This window comes from Lingula anatina, chromosome 1, assembly GCF_051362555.1.
Source record: "Lingula anatina isolate TDL-2025a chromosome 1, LinAna3.0, whole genome shotgun sequence".
Lineage (NCBI taxonomy): Eukaryota > Metazoa > Brachiopoda > Lingulata > Lingulida > Lingulidae > Lingula > Lingula anatina.
The window spans coordinates 65519590-65538503 of NC_141767.1; the positions used below are offsets into that span (position 1 = coordinate 65519590).

An 18914-nucleotide genomic window follows, 5' to 3' on the forward strand; every position below is an offset into this window, starting at 1 on the left:
AAACTGTGGGACATGAATCAAAATATTCATCTTTTCTCACCAAGAATATGAAGCTCCTTCAGAAGAAGGGTGGTTGGGATGTGGGGGAGGGGGAGGGGGCTAATCATGCGAAATGAAAGTTGAAACCCATTAATACAACAAAACTGGAAACTGAAGTGGATCTAATTTAGCAAATAAAACGGAAAAAAATGTATAAAAAGGGGTGTTCATCGTATACTTATATGTTTTGATAATGTGTGGTTGTAAGCTGTGGGATATGCAGTTTGTACTTTCTGTCAGTTTACTCGTGAATGACTCTTCAGGAAGAATGACAAAAGTCAAATCAGCTGACGTCGTTCTTTTACATCATAACTCTTACCTCCAAACGCTGTTAAAAACTATTCATTATTGGTGCAAAGACTGAATCACATACTTACTTCTAACAGAAATATGGTTTCGCTGGCATTTTCTGCCTGCCATTCCTCAAATTCTCGGATAAAATTTTCCCGAGGATTTAGCTCCTTGCATGCTGCCATTTTTCTATAAACAATGTCGATTATTACCTCCATATTTAGAGAGTTTCAGCATCTTGGCAAGTGAAGTGCATATGCCGCTCATTGCAGCAGGCTTTTCTGTATTTCAGACTTGTTTTGTAATCATTGGTAGTCTTTAAAATGCAGTAAGTATACTATTCAAATGAACACCTGCATGTGTTTCCAAGTAAGAAATAAATTAATGATAAATGAAAAAATTCGTAGTTTCATTCTTGATGCTTCAGAGGCTAGCCTACTGCAGTACATACAGTACTGCCAGTGGTAAATATTTATTACGTTATTAAGGTCCACTCATGTTTTTGTTTTTCTAATAATGCTAGATACTTGGAATTTGGTGCACAGATAGCCACACATATGCACATGTATGATTATTAATAAGCCTCATTTAGAACAAAAGATATTGAAGTGGAACATACCATTTACTATGTACCCGTACGTGCCATTTTTAAGAGGTTACAGTTTGTATTTTTAAAAATTAGTAAAAAGTTGCTTAACTTGATTTTTAACCCTTAGGTCTATATATGTTAAAGACACTCGAAATATGTTACAATTATAGGAGCTGGGAATGAGCACAGTTTCAATTCTGGTTTACGATTTACTCAAACAGAGAGAAATGCTTGTGATATAAGTAAAGTAAAGTAAAGTGAATTAAAGAATTTTTTATGTAGGCAATTATGGTAAAATTAAATTGATACAATTTTGCCCTAAAGCTTTATACACTTGACCTATAGGCTAACATTAATAACATATTGGGGAATTAGGAAGGGACAAATATTCACCCCCTCCCCCTCTCAAAAAAATAGCAAGAAAAAAAAAGTAAGAAAAAAATGCCCAAAATTTCCTTTTCTTTGTTCATATACTTGAGATGTCTTACAAAACTTCAACCAAACTAAATGGAACTGTTTCATGCCTTCAGCTGACCTTCACACCTGACTGCACGAACAACAAAAACTGATCAATAACTGATCGTTATTCTGATTTATTATTATTTTCCTCACAATCTATAGTGATCAAACAGTGTGCAAAATTAACGATAGTCTATGCATTAGATTTTCAATGTAGGGCCATCAGGTCATATCAGGTGAAAACTGATGCAATATACATTTTTGGCATGATGATATATGTTGGTGTGTAAATTAATAATTAAAAATTATTCTTTTTTTATGAAGCTTAGTATTATGTGCAAGTATGCCGGAAGTATTTACCTAGTATAAGGTATTTACATATTCAAGGTGATTTTATACAGAAAAAAATAAGACGTCCTTAGCATGGTGCTAGTTTCTTTCATCTTTTGATTTCATCTTTTTCCTGACCTATAGATATGTTTGTTATCTTGTTGCCTTAACTTAATACATCTGTATGTAAGTGTATGCCCACTTAAATCTTTTGGCTACACCCTAACTTTTTGCTGCAGGAAAAGTACTCATTAAAGACTATAGCAATATATTGCTTACTCTCAAAACACTGCTAAAGACATTTAGGTGATATTTTCCAGTCCAAAGGAACTTTTATGCAGTACTTTATTTCAACGGCTGTGATTGATTTTCTCTCTTTTAATTTTTCCCTGTACAGGCCTAGGAGGGGCAGGTTATCTGTATCAAGGATAATAGGCTTACAGTGCATGCATGCACCCATGCTTGGGGCACAAATATAGAATTTTCCCGCACTAGAAATATTGGCAGCACCAATGTCAATAATTGTTACAGACTGATCCAGTGAACTGTACTCAAAAGTATTGTTTCATGGTGCTGCTATCGATTTTTTTTCTGTTTGTTTTAAAGATCATCTGCTTCCAATAGATGTGTCAGATGCTGAGTGTGGCACCACAGGAATGATGTCACGCATGTGCTCCGTGTGATAGTGACAACAGCTACTGGTATGTGATAACTGCGTGGTGAACACAAGCCAAATGGACAACTTAAATTCAGGTAAATGTTTGCTGCTTGTCCTTCTGTTGGTAAATTGCTATAGTGGGTCAATCAAGTTGTAATTAGGCAACTTTTGGAAAAATATGGATTGAAAACATTGTATACTGGTGAACTGTACATTTTGCGGGCATTATTTTTTCTTTCATATCATACTGCAATAGTTTTATGTTTAGCAAAGAGAAAAAATGTGAGTGAGGCATCTTGCAAGGATAATGCTTGCAGTTCCAACTCAACCAACAAGTGTGGAGAGTAGAGAAAATGTCAAATTCATGGCTACACCTGTATTATTGAACTGTACCTGTGTGGGTTTATGTATGTAGGGTTCAGATTAGTCTATTATTAGTCATTATAATCCTGTTGGAAATGTGTCTTTGCACCTGCATGCTTTGCTTATTTATTTATTTATTTATTTATTTATTTCACCAAGGAGGTCATGTTTTTGCTTTTGATGGTCTGTTTAATATTATAGTTAACAGCTTAACTCAAGAAGTTATGGACAGATTTTAAAAACATATTTATTATAGGTCAGAATTACTAGTATGCTAAATTAGAGTCTATTAGAAATTGGTAGTTATCGATTAGTAAATAAGTAATAATGATGAGCACTGAGTTGCCTTAGCAGAGGTTTTTGCTCTCTGAGAGCTTTTCTAGTTTATTTATTTATTTATACTCCAAAGAACTTAAAGTATACTCTTGATTGGCACCTTGAATTGGCCATTTCAAATGTGTCTTCAGATAAATCAGGCGTTATTTGTGAAACCTGTTCTAGTAGGAGCTTGGCTGTAAAAGCATCATTACACTCTCTTGAAACTTGGACTAGTAAGAGCTTGGCTTTAAAAGCACCATTACATGCTCTCATGAAAATCAATGGCATTGATTTCAAGCAGATGCCTCTTGCTCTTTTTCATAAAGTAAAGAGCTGGGGGTATTGGTGCGTGTTTTTTCCTGTAAATGACATGACTGTAGGGGCTTTCTATCCAAAACAATCCATAGAAACCAAACATCTCCATGCTACTGCCATGAACATATAGACAGATTTTAGAATGGAGATGCCCAATTTCTTTTGGTGATCTTCAGCTGATCACCCTATCACCTCCCCATGATCTCCACTTTGGAAATCTTTTGACTGCCAGGATCATAAGATAGAAAGGCATCTTTTTAATTTGATATATCCTGGTTTCATATGAACTATCACTCATTTTAATATACTGCAGGTGTTGTATCACCTGGTTTGATGTATTATATAATTATCACTCTGTTATGCAGTATGTTTTATATCAGGGGGATATAATGTATAAACTATGTACATCAATGGGCTAACTCTTGGGTAATATTTATTATTGCTGAATTAAAATTTAAAACAAAATGAATGATATATTTGTCTAAAAGTGGTAAATTTTCCAGTGTAAGTATTATTAGAGCTTATGTATTTTATATGTTATATGCCACCATGTGCTTTGACATTTACTCATATTGGATATATCACTGGAGTTGGCTTTACTGTGTACTATGTGTTTCATATTGGATTATTCTGTGCGTAGTGTATTAATTATTTTAATGTCACCTGCAATGATGTTTTGTAGGCTCCCCTACTGCAGGATATCAGCATCAAGTCAGATTTCAAGATGGAGAAAATATCCGTGAGTTTTACACCACAAGTTGTGGTTATTTCGGTCAATTTTTTTTCCACTAGTATCATTTGATTATGGAGAAAATTATATTGTCGGCAAGTCTGGTGAGTCATACTCAGAGTTTAAGTATGTTGATGTCATATTAATGTTTCATTTTGGCATTTAAAGGAAGAAAAGCCTGGAGCATATGTATAATCATTGAACTCGTTTGTAAAGCCTGCAAGGTAACCTTTAAATGTAATGCACATGAGCCCCTTTGATGACTGTTAAGTTGCTCTCAGGTAATCCACAAAAAGCAGCTTGCAATAGTTAGGGTTAAGTAATGTAAATTATAGACATACATTTAAGCCTTTTTAAATTAACACAGAGGCATTTGAGGTAGCTGTAATTTGCTGTAAGGATAATGTTGACATATTGATTGCAGTCATTTGTGGTAGTAAGACTGTTTGTGTATAGTTCTGCTTCTGGGGGTGGGGGAGTGGGGCTTCCTTTATGGTAATATCTGCTGAACATTTTTTTTTTTTGGACATAGTCTTATTCGACTTCATTATTTAGCTTTAGGCATAACCCATGTGTTACCAGGCTGGGCTTGTGTTTACTGTATTATTGTTTTAATTATTATTATTTTGTTGTTGATATTGTTAAAATGACTATATTTATTTTAATCTGTTTTTAGAAAAAGGAAAAAGTATTATATTACCATTTCGTTACTGAAGAATCTTCCTTGAAAATTTGAAAGGCTTGGCAAATTAATATAGCAAATTGTTGTTGAACTTAATCTAAACAGGATGAAAATAAAAACATCTTTAGATGAATTGGGGACTATCAGTAAAAAAAAGAAAAAAGGGAAAAAAATTAAGTAGTTATAATTCTACACATAACTGTGTTGTGATATTTGCAGCCTGGAGTCCCAAATTCAAGCCTAGTCTTGCAGAACTTCAGTCAGTGTTGCACACCACCGAGTCTGAGAATGAGCATTATGTGCCACATCCTTCCCAGTTTGAAAAGTTTAGAGGTTACGAGTATGTGCCTCACGTGGAAGATGATGGTGAGTGATGATCACTGTATTTTTAAGACTTTGATTATCAACTTTTCATATTGTATGGATATGTAAGTCTTTTGTTACTATACATATTGGTAACCTTGTTCTTCATTACCTCTGTTTCAAGCCTATGCGGCCACTGTTCCGCCACCCAAGTTTATAGACATTGTTGGCTCCAGGGAGAAGCCAAAGGAGGAGTATGGAGGGTGAGTGAAATGGATATTCTGCAGGCACTTTGGTATAAAAAAAGGGAAACTTACTTTCAGAAAAGTGTTAATTTATATAAATGTTTTGTTGGTTATCATTTAAAAAATAGAAAAATGGGAGAAATGAGCATCCTTCCCATTGGTGATGTGTAGTGAAACATGACATAATAATTAGAATGTATCAGAAGTGATCAGGCATGGTCCTCTTGACTGAGAGATCCTCAAGAAAACTGTAAGCTAGCTATACTATAGGTGCTAATACTTATCACCTGTAATAGTCTTATTTATGCCCTTGATCAAGAATATAACAATTATAACATTTGTTTTCACTTTTTAATACTTTTTTAAGTCAAAGTTTTATTATTTGTGGTTACTTGTACATGTTTCTTTCAAAAACTTTTTTTATCAGAAGGCATACAAGTTAAAGTGTTTTTCATTTGCAGCAATTCAGTTATTAAAGAAGAGGATGCCAAGCAGGCTTTACTGGACCACTGCAGGCAGCACAAATGTTATGGGAAATCTGCAGCACAAGAAATGAAGATCACCAATTTTGCTCTTTCCAGTGCTTTGCATGTAGGTGCACTGGGATTTATTGCTCAAAAATCTGTATGAATACAGTTTCTATATGCTGGATGTTTAAAGTATTTTTTGCATACCAACATATGAAGATTATTTCTTTGAAGCACAATATACCCCAGTATATCAAATTCAATACCAGTAGTAAACATCCATTTAGTTATAAAATCATTAGAAAGTATTGAAGATTTTATTTCCAATTTTTTAGTACAAGTTGGAAACTTTCACAGAGAAAAGAACTGTTAAATGGGAGCTGGAGCCCTACAGAGGTCTGTACAGTGATTGATATCAGAATTTTTGTTTTTGGGTTTTGGAAACGCTTTTTATGGGGTATGTGAGTCAATTTGCACACCCTTGGATAAACAAACTGGAATAACTTGTACTGTTTGTCAACATAATATAATCTTCATATTTGAAAAAAACTTCTGCTATATGATTTCATTACCTGATGTGCAAGTTTGATAAGTAATTTCCACTGGAAATCAATAGCATTAATTTAATTTTCCATATATTTAATGATAACTGAACATGAATTATTGTTGCTAGTGTATGTTTGTCTCCTTTCTTTTGTGTCCATGTGCTTTATATGTACCATTCTATTTAGCAAAAAGTGTATAGAAATAACTTAAACATACAACTTTATTGATTGGTCGTAAAATATATATGACACATTGCGATAAATTGTCCTGCATATTAGATTAAAGTCAAATAATGTCACCATAGAAGCTTACAATTTTCAAACATCATTTCATTAATGAATAATGATTATTCCCAGAACATTTGTGCACATTGGTAGATAGTGTCATATAATTGACTGAAAAGTTATGAGATGTTGTTTTATCCCGTCAGGTGAGATTGTTGACACAGAAGAAGATGGCTACCCGCCGTCTCCCTGGGAGGTTCAGATACACCCCAGTGCCATGTTCCAGAGAGAGACCAAGACTGCTGTGGTGCCATTTACTACTTCTATTAAGGTACAGAGTGAGGTTGGAAACATTTTGCAGAGATGATGCTTGTGTTTTTCCCAGAATTCCCTTTTTTCAACAGCGGTGAAAAAGTTTTGTGGAATATTTTTTTTCTCTTTTTGGGTCTAGAGCTCTCATTTTCATTTTTTTAGCATTGTGTTGAAATGGTGCTTAAAAGTGAGTACACCCCATTTCTATATCTGGATTAGGACAGCATTATGGTGTGCACTGTCTAAATGACAACCACCATGTAAAAAAATTCCTTTGTGACTGTAAAAACTACCAGTGAGTTTCTGTACTAGGGTTAACGTTACAGAGCTTAAAGGAATAAGCAGAAAGAGCCACAGTGAATTACAGTTAATGATCAGTTACCAAAATCTGATATTTTTGAAAGTAATATAAATTGTATGTTCTAGGACTGTTTCCTGTGTCATGGGCGTGGCTGGACCCCCTGTAGACTGTGTCATGGACATGGCCATAACAAATGTTTCTACTGTCATGGCACAGGTCACACTACCAAGACAGACTTCAATGGCCACCAACTGAGGGAACACTGCAATCAGTGTGGAGGGTCAGGAAAAGACAGGTTAGTTACAAGAGTAGATATTTCTAATTAAAAGGTATTGGTAGTGGAGGGAAATCAATAGAGTTGAATTTTATGTTGAACTTTTTTATTTTTAGCTGTTCCAAGTGTCATGAAGATGGCTGCTTTAAGTGCCATCGTTGTGATGGGTACAAGAAGATGAAGCAGTTTATTCAAATTAAGGCAGAATTGTAAGTGCAACCTTAACAATCTTCATTTACGTTAGATGCAACTCATGACATCGATGAAATTATTTTGATAATTTTTGGGTTTTGAATTACAAATTGATAAGGTAAAGCATTCTGAACAAATATTTGCCTTATGTTTGAAAATAATCCTTTTGATGTCACATGTGACTGATGAGATCAATATTTTGTGCTAACTGTATTTCAGTGCCAATCATAAAAGTGACTATATCCTAGAGCGTACCAAGATGCCAGAGAAGCTAGGGGTGGAGGTGCAGGGCTTCATCATATTTGAGCAGACGTCACCAAGGGTATATGGATTGTTTAATTTTAAATTACTTTGGATTTAATACAACCAATAAGTGTATATGTAAGCTTTAAATCTGATGTGAATGGAGGTGGTCCTCACTAATATAGCCTGTTATATTCACCATTCTGGCATAATGTCATAGTAAAATTTTGTCTTTGTTTGATTGATGTTGCAATTTTTTGTAAAGTATTACTTGTTAAGTGAGGAAAGGAGGCCTATTGGCATTATAATATTTGTTCTGAAATTGGTTCACTGCAAAATTTTCACACTGTCACTGAATCATTTTGCTTAAATGTAGTGCCCACAACTGGTCTTGCAAGCTCACCAAACACAACTGTCACATTTCATACCACATAATTCCCTGGCATCACAATCAGAAATACAGTCAGCAGTCACACCCAACAAAATCTGCTGTCAACATATGCAGCTTTATGATTAAATTCATTCAGTTTTCACTAATAATTAAATCAGCAGCCACACTAGAGAATATTTACCTTAAACACAATCAGTGGTCACACCTAACACAATAAGCAACCCCTCTATAATGCTGTCTTCATCCTTCTTCTCCAGGTGTGGCCTATATCCCAGTTCCCAGAACGTGAACTGTGCAGGAATTCCCAAAGGTTGTGTGATGAACATAATGCAAAGTTCCAGGATGCCACCATATTGATGCAGGTGATTTTTCTCATGTTACTGCAGTTATTAAGAAACACACTTTTATACTCTAATCATCTTAGAAATCTTGTGTGATATCTTATAAACTGAAAGTTACATGAAAAATTGCAGTTGATTCATTCACAATGTGCCTATACTCTGTACGTTAATTATTAAGTTTTTCTGTTATTGCCAATTCACTTGCAATTGGCTGACATTATGAACATAACACACCAGCTTCTTCATCTTCTAATTTTCATAATTGCTCACTTGTTGAGTCTGAATTTCAGTGGTTTGATTTAAGTTGACTGCAGAAATTTCAAATGTTAAGCCACATCACATGCTTTTCTATAGAACCATGAAATCTGCATGACTAGATGCACATTTGGACGAAATCTGCATGCTGAATGCACACTTGGCTGGCTCAGTTAAGATAGATTTAAATGAAAATTGCCACTGAGTCAGTGTTTTATAAGTGCTTAAATGAAGATTTGAAATTAAGAAGGTGACATGTACTAATACCTGACCTGAATCGAGGGGTATTTCACTCCAACCTTTTTTACAAGGAAAGGTGTTAAGTTGACATCCAGTATGCTCCAGCACACTAATTTATTTTCAGAGGCACCAGTTACAATCTGTTCCAGTGTCACAGTGGAAGTACGAGTGGAATGGTGGCGAGTATAGTTTCTGGGTGTATGGTAACGATAGGAAGGTCTACGCTCCAGATTATCCCCAGAAATGTTGTTGGTGCTGTCAAATTCTTTAGAAACTTAAAAAGCTGTCAGTTGGAAAGAGTCAAAACTGCCCAGTGTACAGGTGCATTAAGCTGATTTAATCAGTTGTGGTCAATATATGATGTTTGTTAGAGAATGTGTCTAATTTAGAGTGCCAAGCTGTTTGCTTGAAGTCTGTTTAAGGACTTGCACTAGTACTGTGAGGCTCTAATTGGATAACAAATTTCTGTCATGTAAAATCAACTAATCTGTAAGTTATTATGGTCAGTACATGTTGTGTGACTTGGAATGTTTTATGCCTAGAGCTAATAGTTTACTGCTGTTATATATGATTATGGATAACAAGGTGGATTTTGACGATAGATGAAGAATGGATGTGGAACCAAAATCAAAAAGTTATCAAAGTTTGTCTGTAGTCGTTATGTCCTGTCTGACATTTGTGATATCTCTTGTAGTTGAGCATCAGATTATATGCAATACCTAGATAGTCTTTATACATATATTAATTTTAGGTAAATTAAGCCTAGGGTAATGGAGGGGGGCAGTGATCTTTTTCAAATTGTTCTTACATAAATGTATTATAGGTCTTATTAAGGGAAGTCATCTGTTTAATGCTTTATCACTTTTAATGTAGTCTTTCACCAGATTGCAACCTTGATTTGTCATTGATTTGTGCCATAAATTTCAGTTTAAATATTTTTGTTATCTAGAAGCATTGGTTTGGGAAGAAAGGTGTAATTGTGTACTTTGATATTTATTTGTTTAGCATAGTTTTATTTTTGAAAAAAAAAAGTATTATTTTATCTGTTTCAGAATCAAAAGGATATTATTAAGAGTACCTGAAATTTCTCATTCAACAGTTGTGCAATAAGTGTAACACGCAAGTATGCACTGTCTCCTTTTACAGATTTATATATTTGACTTTTTATGTTATTTTTATCACTTTGCATTAAGTGCCTTATAGATCTTTCAACTGTGCAATAAGCATAATACCGGTACATCAGCATGTATTTACTTTCTTACAAAATGTGTCAACATGAGAACAAATATGTCTTTTGACTTCATATTTTTATTTCATCTTGATGTGGAAATTGCTTGTCTGTTCAGAAATAAATATTTATTCCTCTGCAATTAGTGTGGTATCAACATTGTATCTTTAAAGTGCAAATGCCAACTTAAATTTTCAAATCCCTATATATTGCTTAAAGAAAAAAAAAACCATGACAAAAGAACTGCTAGAAGATAAAAATTGTCCACAGTTGTATATAGATTTACAGCAACTGTCTTTAAATGCCATGCAATGTAATCTAAACCAGACAATGTGTTACCTAAGCTGCCAGTCTCCCATTGGTATTTTGAAATGTTTGACCATTCTGCCAGTTGTCTCTGTTATCTTCTTCTCCATGAGTTCCTGTAGTGCTATCTGTCCTGTGCCAGTGGTGGCAGACACATATACAGCCTGGGGTGGGAGTGGAGACAGTAGGGAGCTGGAGATATGAAATATAGTGCACAATAACTGAGGCACTAGTTAAAACAAATAACTGAGGCACTGAAATTGCATGAGAGGAAAAAACACATTTTTCTCTTTATCATTTTTTTGTGCTTACCTGGACAAACCATAATAAGAATATTATAATAAAGCTTTATAATGTTTAACAGACTGGCTGTACAGTACTCAAAGTTTGATCCAATTATATTTATATAGTTATAGGCTCTAGCACAATCCCTCTGTGTATATAGATTAAATACAAATGGAAAAGTTTCATGCTGTCATAACTATTGTTACTATTATCTATTGATACTATTAGCTTGTGACCATGAATGTGTTTTCCTATGGTTGTGGAGGAATCCATACCTGGGCACTTTATCACACTTATTATGCACCTCAATCATATTGTCTATCAGTCTCTGTGGCAAATGTAATGAAGTAAGAGTTTCCATGACTACAGATCTCTGGCTTTCCAAGTTGGGACTGCTAGCATCCAACACATGGACAAGAAGATCCTGCAGATTTAAAGAGCTAAAATTTGACTCACTAACTCTTACTTTCTATTGTTGCCCAGCACTCTACAATAGCTCGTCTTTTCAAATAATTTGATAATGAAGTATTGCCTTACAATAACTTCATTACAATGGGTCCAAAAAGACAGCTGAAAATTCTTTTAAGAATTATTATTATTATTATTATTATTAATAAGAATTTAAAAATTCTTATAAATAATAATAATAATAATAATAACAGAAATGGACTTAAAAAAGAAACACATTTTAGAAAAAACCTATTAATTTAATTATAAGGCTGTAAAATGGGATTGGTTAGTTGGTAATTTGAAAAATAAATCATTTTTTGCAATCAACAAAAATATTTCAATCACATTATTTTAACCACTATACTGGAGGGAATGAGCAAATCCATTATGCCTCAGGTGTGTTCTGTTTAAATGACCAAACTATATACTCATGATTCAGCAAAATGATGCTGCTGCTGATGGAACTCAGATAAAGTTTAAATTTTTAAAAAATTAATTTTGAGTCATAAAAAAATTAAGCCTGGTCCATGTACTTACTGCCTCCTTGGCATCCTCTAGAGTGGCTTTGAATGACTCAATAAGTCCACTGGGAATGTTGGCAATAAATCCCACAGTGTCCACAAACACTACACACATGCGCTGCATTATCCAGCCAACATGAGCAGTGACATCTAGTGTTGCAAATAGCTGGTCCTCAGGCTGCAGTCGCTCACTATGAGTAAGGCTTTTTATAATGCTTGTCTTCCCTAGAAATAATTGTAGGCATAAGCTATAATTATAATTGCCATTTTTACACTAGCCAGCAACATAGCTTGCACATGGATGTCCTATTAATAATAAATATGAAACAAAATAGTTAAAATTGGAGGTTTCAATATGGAAATTAAGGAAGCCTCTCATTTTTACTTGAATTTCTATTAAGATATCAATGGAAGACCATATTGAATGTCTGCACCTGCATTAGTATAACCAACAACAGCAACCACTGGAATTTTGTTTTTCTTCCTCTTGCTCCTTATGACAGCTCTACGTGAGGACAGCTTTGCAAGTTCTCTCTTGATTTTCAGTTCTTTTTCCTTAAATAAATAATGAAAGTGATTGACTTAACAACAAATGCAGTTACTTGTACTTTACAATACACTTCCCGCTTTAGGCCTGCATATAGAGCAGGAGGTTCAGAGGGTAGATTCAAAGAATCACCCTTTTGGTCCGAAAATGGTCCAGTCTGAATCAAAATTTGATCTAGGTTCTATGCCATTAATAAAAGCGGAAAGATAAAAATATTAAATAAATAGTAAAAGACTACCCTTTATCTTTACTAGCTACAGGTCTAACATATTTCATCATTTCTTTAATTTTTATAGCCATAGCCAATGGACAGTCAAAATAGAAAAGATTACCTACATGCAGGAAACGTCTGCTGAGTTCTATCTGTTTCTCCCCACTGCCTCCAATGTAAGAGGTTCCACCTTTCTGCTGGTCATAATATCCCGGGGACAGAGCCCACACCTGGGTCCTAGAACAACATCACAGGAACCAATGTGCATGTACTCAGCGATACATTGACTGCATCTCCTGGGGTACAGTGCCCAGGGGTCTTTTCTGACAGTATTCCAAATTACCTTGGTTGATCTATCCTTCATTTTTGGCCGTCTTCCGACACAAAAATTGGATACCCGTCAATGTAAACTTGAAAATCTGACCGTCTTCCGGAAGACCCAGAAGATGGCCTCAATCCGCCCCTGGTGCCTGTACACTACTTGTAATTTTAAGAAGTGTGTGAATGAGTACAGGGCTCGACAATAACTTTTATGGTCACCTATTGGAACCAATGTACAGGTACCCAGTAAATTGCCTGCATCTCCTAGGGTACAGTGCCTATACACTACCAATACGTATGTACAAAAGGTATGTAAACAAGTTAGTAAAGCATCAGGACCTGAGTTACCAGTATCTCTATATGTGCACAGAATTATGTATATTTATTGGAATGTAACTATTACCTGAGGTATGGTATCTCAGCTAAAGCCACCTGCAGTTTGGCAGCATTACTCACTGCATTCATCTTGAAGATTTGAAGCACTATGGTGTACCTACCATGATATTATAAAAAGGTCAATTAAAAAATGTCTGTGTTTCTGGTCCGCAGACCAACCCAATTTCACCGATTCTTCATCAAAATTATTAGCTGATATCAATATTGTATTTTACTGGTAAGTCTGGTTTTAAATTCTGTCCTTGCACATTTCCTAAATATACATTCAAAGACAAACACATCTCTACTGGTATACCAGTACCTTGAAGAAACTTTTTAAAGTTTTAATTTTTATTAAAATATCCCTTTAGCAAGACATTAATTGTAACCTACTGGCCCACACTAGAGGTGCCCTATATAGGTTACCTGTCATACACAGGTAACTGCCAGATGTCCTGTAAGGTGGCTATCTGTGTCCCCGTCAACCTGCTTAAACTAACAAACACTGCAGAGGCATCTTGACATGACTGGAGGTGCTTTGTCACCTTTTCCATCACCCCAATGCTGAACAGCTGACTTTTGTCCCCTCTCTGCACAGGATACATGGCCTACATGATGCCAAACTAAACACTTTACTAATCTGACAATTTTTTTACATATATATAACTGTTTTTTAAGTACTTACATGTACTTACTCTAAAAATTGGCAACCTTGCCCATACTCAATAAATTAAAAACACTGGTGAGTTTTTTTTTTTCCCTTGTACCTGTGTCTGATACGTCAAGTAAATCTTCAGTCAATTTCTGCCCAAATTATGTATTTTCTTCCATTACCTTCTCCACAACAGTCCACTTATCCAGAGTTTCCACCAGTTCACAGGACTCTGTCAGCTCATTCACTGGGGCTTTCTCCCTTCCACTAAACACTGAAAATAGATTTTGCAGTCCAATTAACATTGAAATGATTTGACCTGTGATGCAACATCATACATAAAAACATTCTCTGAAACCAAACACAACTTTAATGGACTGAATAGAAAGATTAGACAACAGCCAAAATTATATTTTACACTATGAAAAAATATGCATATCATGGCATATTTCTATGTAGTAAGAGATGATTATATATAAGTATTTAAATTAGACATCTGATGAAAATTAAAATTTTACAGATATCCCTCTGAAGCCTATTCACCATCACTTGGAAAACCATAAAATGATATACCTTTACAGGCATGTATATACATGTACATTGTACAACTCATGCTAAAAGAAAAAGAAAATGGAAATGCGTCACCATACTAGTACATGTGTTACCTGGCTGTATCACAAACACTTGCTGCCCTCCCTCTGGCAGGATGTAGTCCTGCAACTGAACACTTGGTAGACTCTTCTCAACTTCATCATCAACTATATCTGGGATATATAAAGGAAAGGGAATCTAACAGCTTGTTTTTCCCATTTCAATCTTGCAGGCACAAACAGGGTGGGAGAAGAGCTAGTCTTTAACCATCTCCCCACCCCCCACCCCTACACTGCCCCTCCCACACACCCAACCTTCCCAAATTTAAAAACAAGACACTGGATTTACAGGTATTTCAGGGATTTTTAAAGAGTTTACATACATCTGCATATGTACAGTGGTTTGCTTTAATTTTTTTTTTTTTTTAATATAATTCATAAATTAAACGCAAATATATATCAAGCCAATTGGGGCAAAAGCAAATCTTAGAAGTTATGTTGTGCTGGCTGCAATTTAGTGCTTTGAAATACAATTAACATCCCCATTTGCTTTCAGATATCTAAAACAAATCTAAATTGTTACATTCTAAGAAAAACATACAGCAGTGTTTTTCACTACTAGGTTACATTTAATGTTTAATTTGAGAAACAATTTAAAGTTTTACCTTTAATATCTGTGTCATCAACATCATCAAATATCTCATGGTTATCTCTCTCTTTGCTTGTCTTCAGCCTTTTCTTAAAGCACTTCTGAGACGTTGCAAAAGCCCTTGAGATGCAGTTTATTTTATAGTGCCTATAGCTTGGATCAAGACACTCAAAGCAATGTGAAGCTGAAGATAGTTTAGAGTAACTATGTGTTGAGGATCCTTTAGGATTTTGTGAAATATGTTTACTTTTAAGCACATTCCTTTTCTCCGTCTTCCAAGACACTAAGTTGTCTATGCCCAGGGAGCTTATGGAACTACAGGCTAACGTCAATAGTGAATGTCTTAAACTTAGCAGATTCACTGTAGCAGAGAAGGGAACATTGTTACTTGAGAGAATACTGCTGTACATTCTGACAGCCTGCCATTTTTTCCTGACAGGACAAAAAGTGAGAGTTATTTTTCTATATGTCCATAATACATGCATTTGTATTCCTACAAATAGACCATGTACTAGAGGTGTGCTTCAGAAAGGTAACTGCAGCAGGGCAGCCAACATCACATAGTTTGCCAAGTTTTTTAAATGTATGAAGCATCTTCACTTTACCATTCCACTTCAGTACTCCTGTAAAAAAAACATGAAATGAGGTTTATATATCATAAAACGGGAGGGAGATAGGGACAGAGGAAGGAAAGAGATCAATCAAAAGAGAAATTTTTACTAGTGTTGTACCGTTAAACTCCCATATTAGTAAGACAAAAGCTATGGCCTGGGGACGCAACTAACTGACAATAGCCTATAACCAACAAAATACCTCATGAAACATTTTCGATCTTAAGGTTCTCCATTACCATGGCTAACAACATGTTGTCATCCTCTTTTGCATGTAGTATGCCCATCAAACTTAACTGATTAATTCAAAGACCTTTGATTTTTGTTTTTTTTTTTTTTTTTAGTGATTTTTTGCTCTTCAGATATCGTTAGCCGTATAGATTATTTTTGCAATTCACTTTATGTTTACCCCTGAAACTAGAGGATCAGAGAGGCGATACCGCCTCCGAATATTGTACCACCAGCTGGAGCAAGCGCATTCATATAGACCCCCACATATACAAAATAAGGAACACAGCCACCAGTCTTGTGCTTGACAAGCTGTAAAAATGCAATCAACAAGAATTTTCAAAATATGCAAAAAATATATATATTACTAAAAATGGTACAATCAAAGTTAAGTTCATGGCAAGGTAGGTCAAAGGTCAATTCCAAGGTCACAGTAAATTGCCAGTATATGACTTCCTATTCAACTTCAATAGTAACTATGGGCCTATCTCTGCCAGGTTTGGAGTTAAAAGAGAAAGAAATTAGCAGAGTTCAGTTCATGATAATAAGTAGGTCAAAGGTCAATTTCAAGGTCACACTTAGATTGCCAGTATATGACTTCCTATTCACGTTCAATAGTAACTATGGACCTATCTCTGCCAGTTTTGGAGATAAAGGGGAAGCAAACTATGCAAAGTTCAGTTCATGGTGAAAAGTAGGTCAAAGGTCAATTTTAAGGTCACATTTAGATTGCCAGTATATGACTTCCTATTCAACTTCAATAGAGACTATGGACTTATCTCTGCCAGTTTTGGAGATAAAAGGGAATCAAAATTTGCAAAGTTCAGTTCATGGTGAAAAGTAGGTCAAAGGTCAATTTTAAGGTCACATGTAGATTGCCAGTATATGACTTCCTATTCAACTTCAATAGTAACTATGGACCTATCTCTGCCAGTTTTGGAGATAAAAGGGAAGCAAAATTTGCAAAGTTCAGTTCATGGTGAAAAGTAGGTCAAAGGTCAATTTTAAGGTCACATTTAGATTGCCAGTATATGACTTCCTATTCAAGTTCAATAGAAACTATGGACCTATCTCTGCCAGTTTTGGAGATAAAAAGGAAGCAAAATTTGCAAAGTTCAGTTCATGGTGAAAAGTAGGTCAAAGGTCAATTTTAAGGTCACATTTAGATTGCCAGTGTATGACTTCCTATTCAAGTTCAATAGTAACTATGGACCTATCTCTGCCAGTTTTGGAGATATAAGGGACTAAATGTTATAATTTTGGAGTTACCATAATGTGCCATAAATTTCCTACAAAAAAAATTAATTAAAATAAAGAAAAGGTCATTTTGGTCAAAATTCTTGAAATGGGAGGTGCTCTGAAGTTCCAGATGTTCAAATTTGATGAAATAATGTCATTTTTGACCACAAGTTGTCTGCTTTGCCAAGCCTTATGTTTTATTTTTCCGGAGTTCAAAATTTATTATCCATTACCGTACTGCACATTTTGCTTTCACCACCAATATGTACTTTTTGATACAGCGTAACTCGAAAACCGTATGGAATACAAAAAAACGGAGACCACCTCCAGTGTTGGGCTTTACATGCTCTACAAAATGCAAAAAAGAATGGGTGTCTAGCATTAACGGTTCCCGAATTAGAGACAGTTTTCAGTTTCGATATCTTATGGCCGCTACTCCCGTGAAAATGCACCGATTGACCCCAAATTCACGGAGATGAAAGATGACCTGAAGGGTAACACTTTCCATTAATATTATTAGTTAAGTCTGTGTGGTGTCTGAATAAGACTGCAAATAATTTTTTTTCGGCAAAAATTTTGTTTTTTTGAAAATTTTGGCCCGTTTGACCTTAAAATAAAGGTCAAAGGTCAAATCCAAGGGCATATTTGAAATCTACACATATGACTTTTGGAAAGCTGTCTGTAGAAATTTTTCCCATAATTCCTTCTGTAGGGGAGATAATTAGCATTTAATTTTGCCATTTTTGGACAAGGGTGCATTGCAATGAGTGCCACACCTAGACCCCAATACCGACAAAGCCCAAATTTTACGTGGAACGAGTTGAGATTATAGGTGACCTAAATCCAAGAGATGGGTATGGAGGCCCTTACCGTCTAGGAGGAGAAGCGGTAACGGTGACTTGGTGGCGGAGCCGCAGGAGCCGGCGGAGCCGCAGGAGCCGGCGGAGCCGGCGGAACATACAGGTCGGGACTAAAACCATGTGTACCGCCAGCGCCTACGCTGGTGGTACAATTAGCACGAAAATTCATGCGTTAGCACTCCTATTTACGATTCTGATATGTACTGGCTGTGCAGCCAGCACATACATGTATCAGAATCGTCAACGCTAACGCATGAATTTTCGTGCTACCCTGAAATGAGCTCAGCTGTCATTACATTTGAAAGGTATAAAAAGAAAGCCGTCCAATTAATTCATTTGCAAGTGTATTAACGTGCGGAAATGAACTACAACATTTTTGTGTAGTACATGTACTTTAGTTAAATTTAGAATTAAAAAAAAAAAACATTGAAAATCAAAGATATGTACATGTACAGTACTGAGTAGTACTGTACAGTACATGCATTCATGTAAGTTTACAGGGGTTGGTTAAGGGCATAAGTACAGAAAGATAAGCACCAACAGTATATTTGGTGTATTTGTTTTACTATCCCCCACCCTTCCCAATAATAAAAAAGATACAGAAATGATAAAGACAGCGATTAATACCATTGCGAGCTTGTTAACCTGCCGACCCTGTATGCCGACCTTACACTTGAGATTAAGAGAGGTCAAAATAACAGCGCGCACGTTCTCAAAAGCGGAACGATGTAAA

At 35.4% G+C, this 18914-nt stretch overlaps 3 protein-coding genes across 4 annotated transcripts in view; 1 reads left to right on the forward strand and 2 right to left on the reverse strand.

Annotated features, from left to right (window-relative positions):
- Positions 1 to 552, reverse strand: part of LOC106181040 (uncharacterized) — a 33360-nt gene extending 32808 nt beyond the window's left edge. Inside the window, exon 1 of the mRNA XM_087017345.1 lies at positions 417 to 552. Coding sequence (XP_086873471.1) covers positions 417 to 548 — 132 coding nt within the window. The 5' untranslated portion in view covers positions 549 to 552. The remainder of the gene's footprint in view (positions 1 to 416) is intronic.
- On the forward strand, positions 533 to 10478 carry LOC106181044 (protein SSUH2 homolog). The gene is made up of 13 exons (XM_013565294.3): positions 533 to 658; positions 2315 to 2461; positions 4045 to 4101; positions 4994 to 5140; positions 5262 to 5340; positions 5784 to 5913; positions 6125 to 6185; positions 6766 to 6890; positions 7298 to 7467; positions 7563 to 7655; positions 7858 to 7960; positions 8530 to 8634; positions 9233 to 10478. The coding sequence occupies exons 2-13, from the start codon at positions 2443 to 2445 to the stop codon at positions 9377 to 9379; spliced, it is 1236 nt and encodes a 411-aa protein (XP_013420748.1). The 5' UTR covers positions 533 to 658; positions 2315 to 2442; the 3' UTR covers positions 9380 to 10478.
- On the reverse strand, positions 10399 to 18913 carry LOC106181043 (putative GTP-binding protein 6). 2 transcript variants are annotated; one of them, XM_087007865.1, is made up of 11 exons: positions 18809 to 18913; positions 15260 to 15866; positions 14670 to 14768; positions 14187 to 14278; positions 13779 to 13960; positions 13381 to 13470; positions 12782 to 12893; positions 12333 to 12453; positions 11915 to 12123; positions 11203 to 11351; positions 10399 to 10834 (listed from the first exon to the last, which is right to left on the reverse strand). In XM_087007865.1, exons 2-11 carry the CDS (start codon positions 15726 to 15728, stop codon positions 10672 to 10674), a joined length of 1686 nt encoding a protein of 561 aa, XP_086863991.1. In that variant the 5' UTR covers positions 15729 to 15866; positions 18809 to 18913; the 3' UTR covers positions 10399 to 10671. The 2 variants fall into 2 exon arrangements, with proteins under 2 accessions (XP_086863991.1, XP_086863994.1); XM_087007868.1 differs by lacking the exon at positions 11203 to 11351.
- Position 18914: the final 1 nt, after the last annotated feature.

Bases quoted from the DNA above. Each gene is read 5' to 3' on its own strand.
- LOC106181043 (XM_087007865.1), bottom strand. From the start codon at position 15,728: ATGCATGTATTATGGACATATAGAAAAATAACTCTCACTTTTTGTCCT. The intron at 12,124-12,332 runs GTGCAGACATTC...AATTATTTCTAG, and splicing joins TGTTGGTTATACTAATGCAG to GGAAGACAAGCATTATAAAA. The intron at 10,835-11,202 runs GTATGGATTCCT...TCATATCTCCAG, and splicing joins AAGTGTGATAAAGTGCCCAG to CTCCCTACTGTCTCCACTCC.
- LOC106181044 (XM_013565294.3), top strand. The intron at 5,141-5,261 runs GTGAGTGATGAT...CTCTGTTTCAAG, and splicing joins GCCTCACGTGGAAGATGATG to CCTATGCGGCCACTGTTCCG. The intron at 6,891-7,297 runs GTACAGAGTGAG...TGTATGTTCTAG, and splicing joins CATTTACTACTTCTATTAAG to GACTGTTTCCTGTGTCATGG.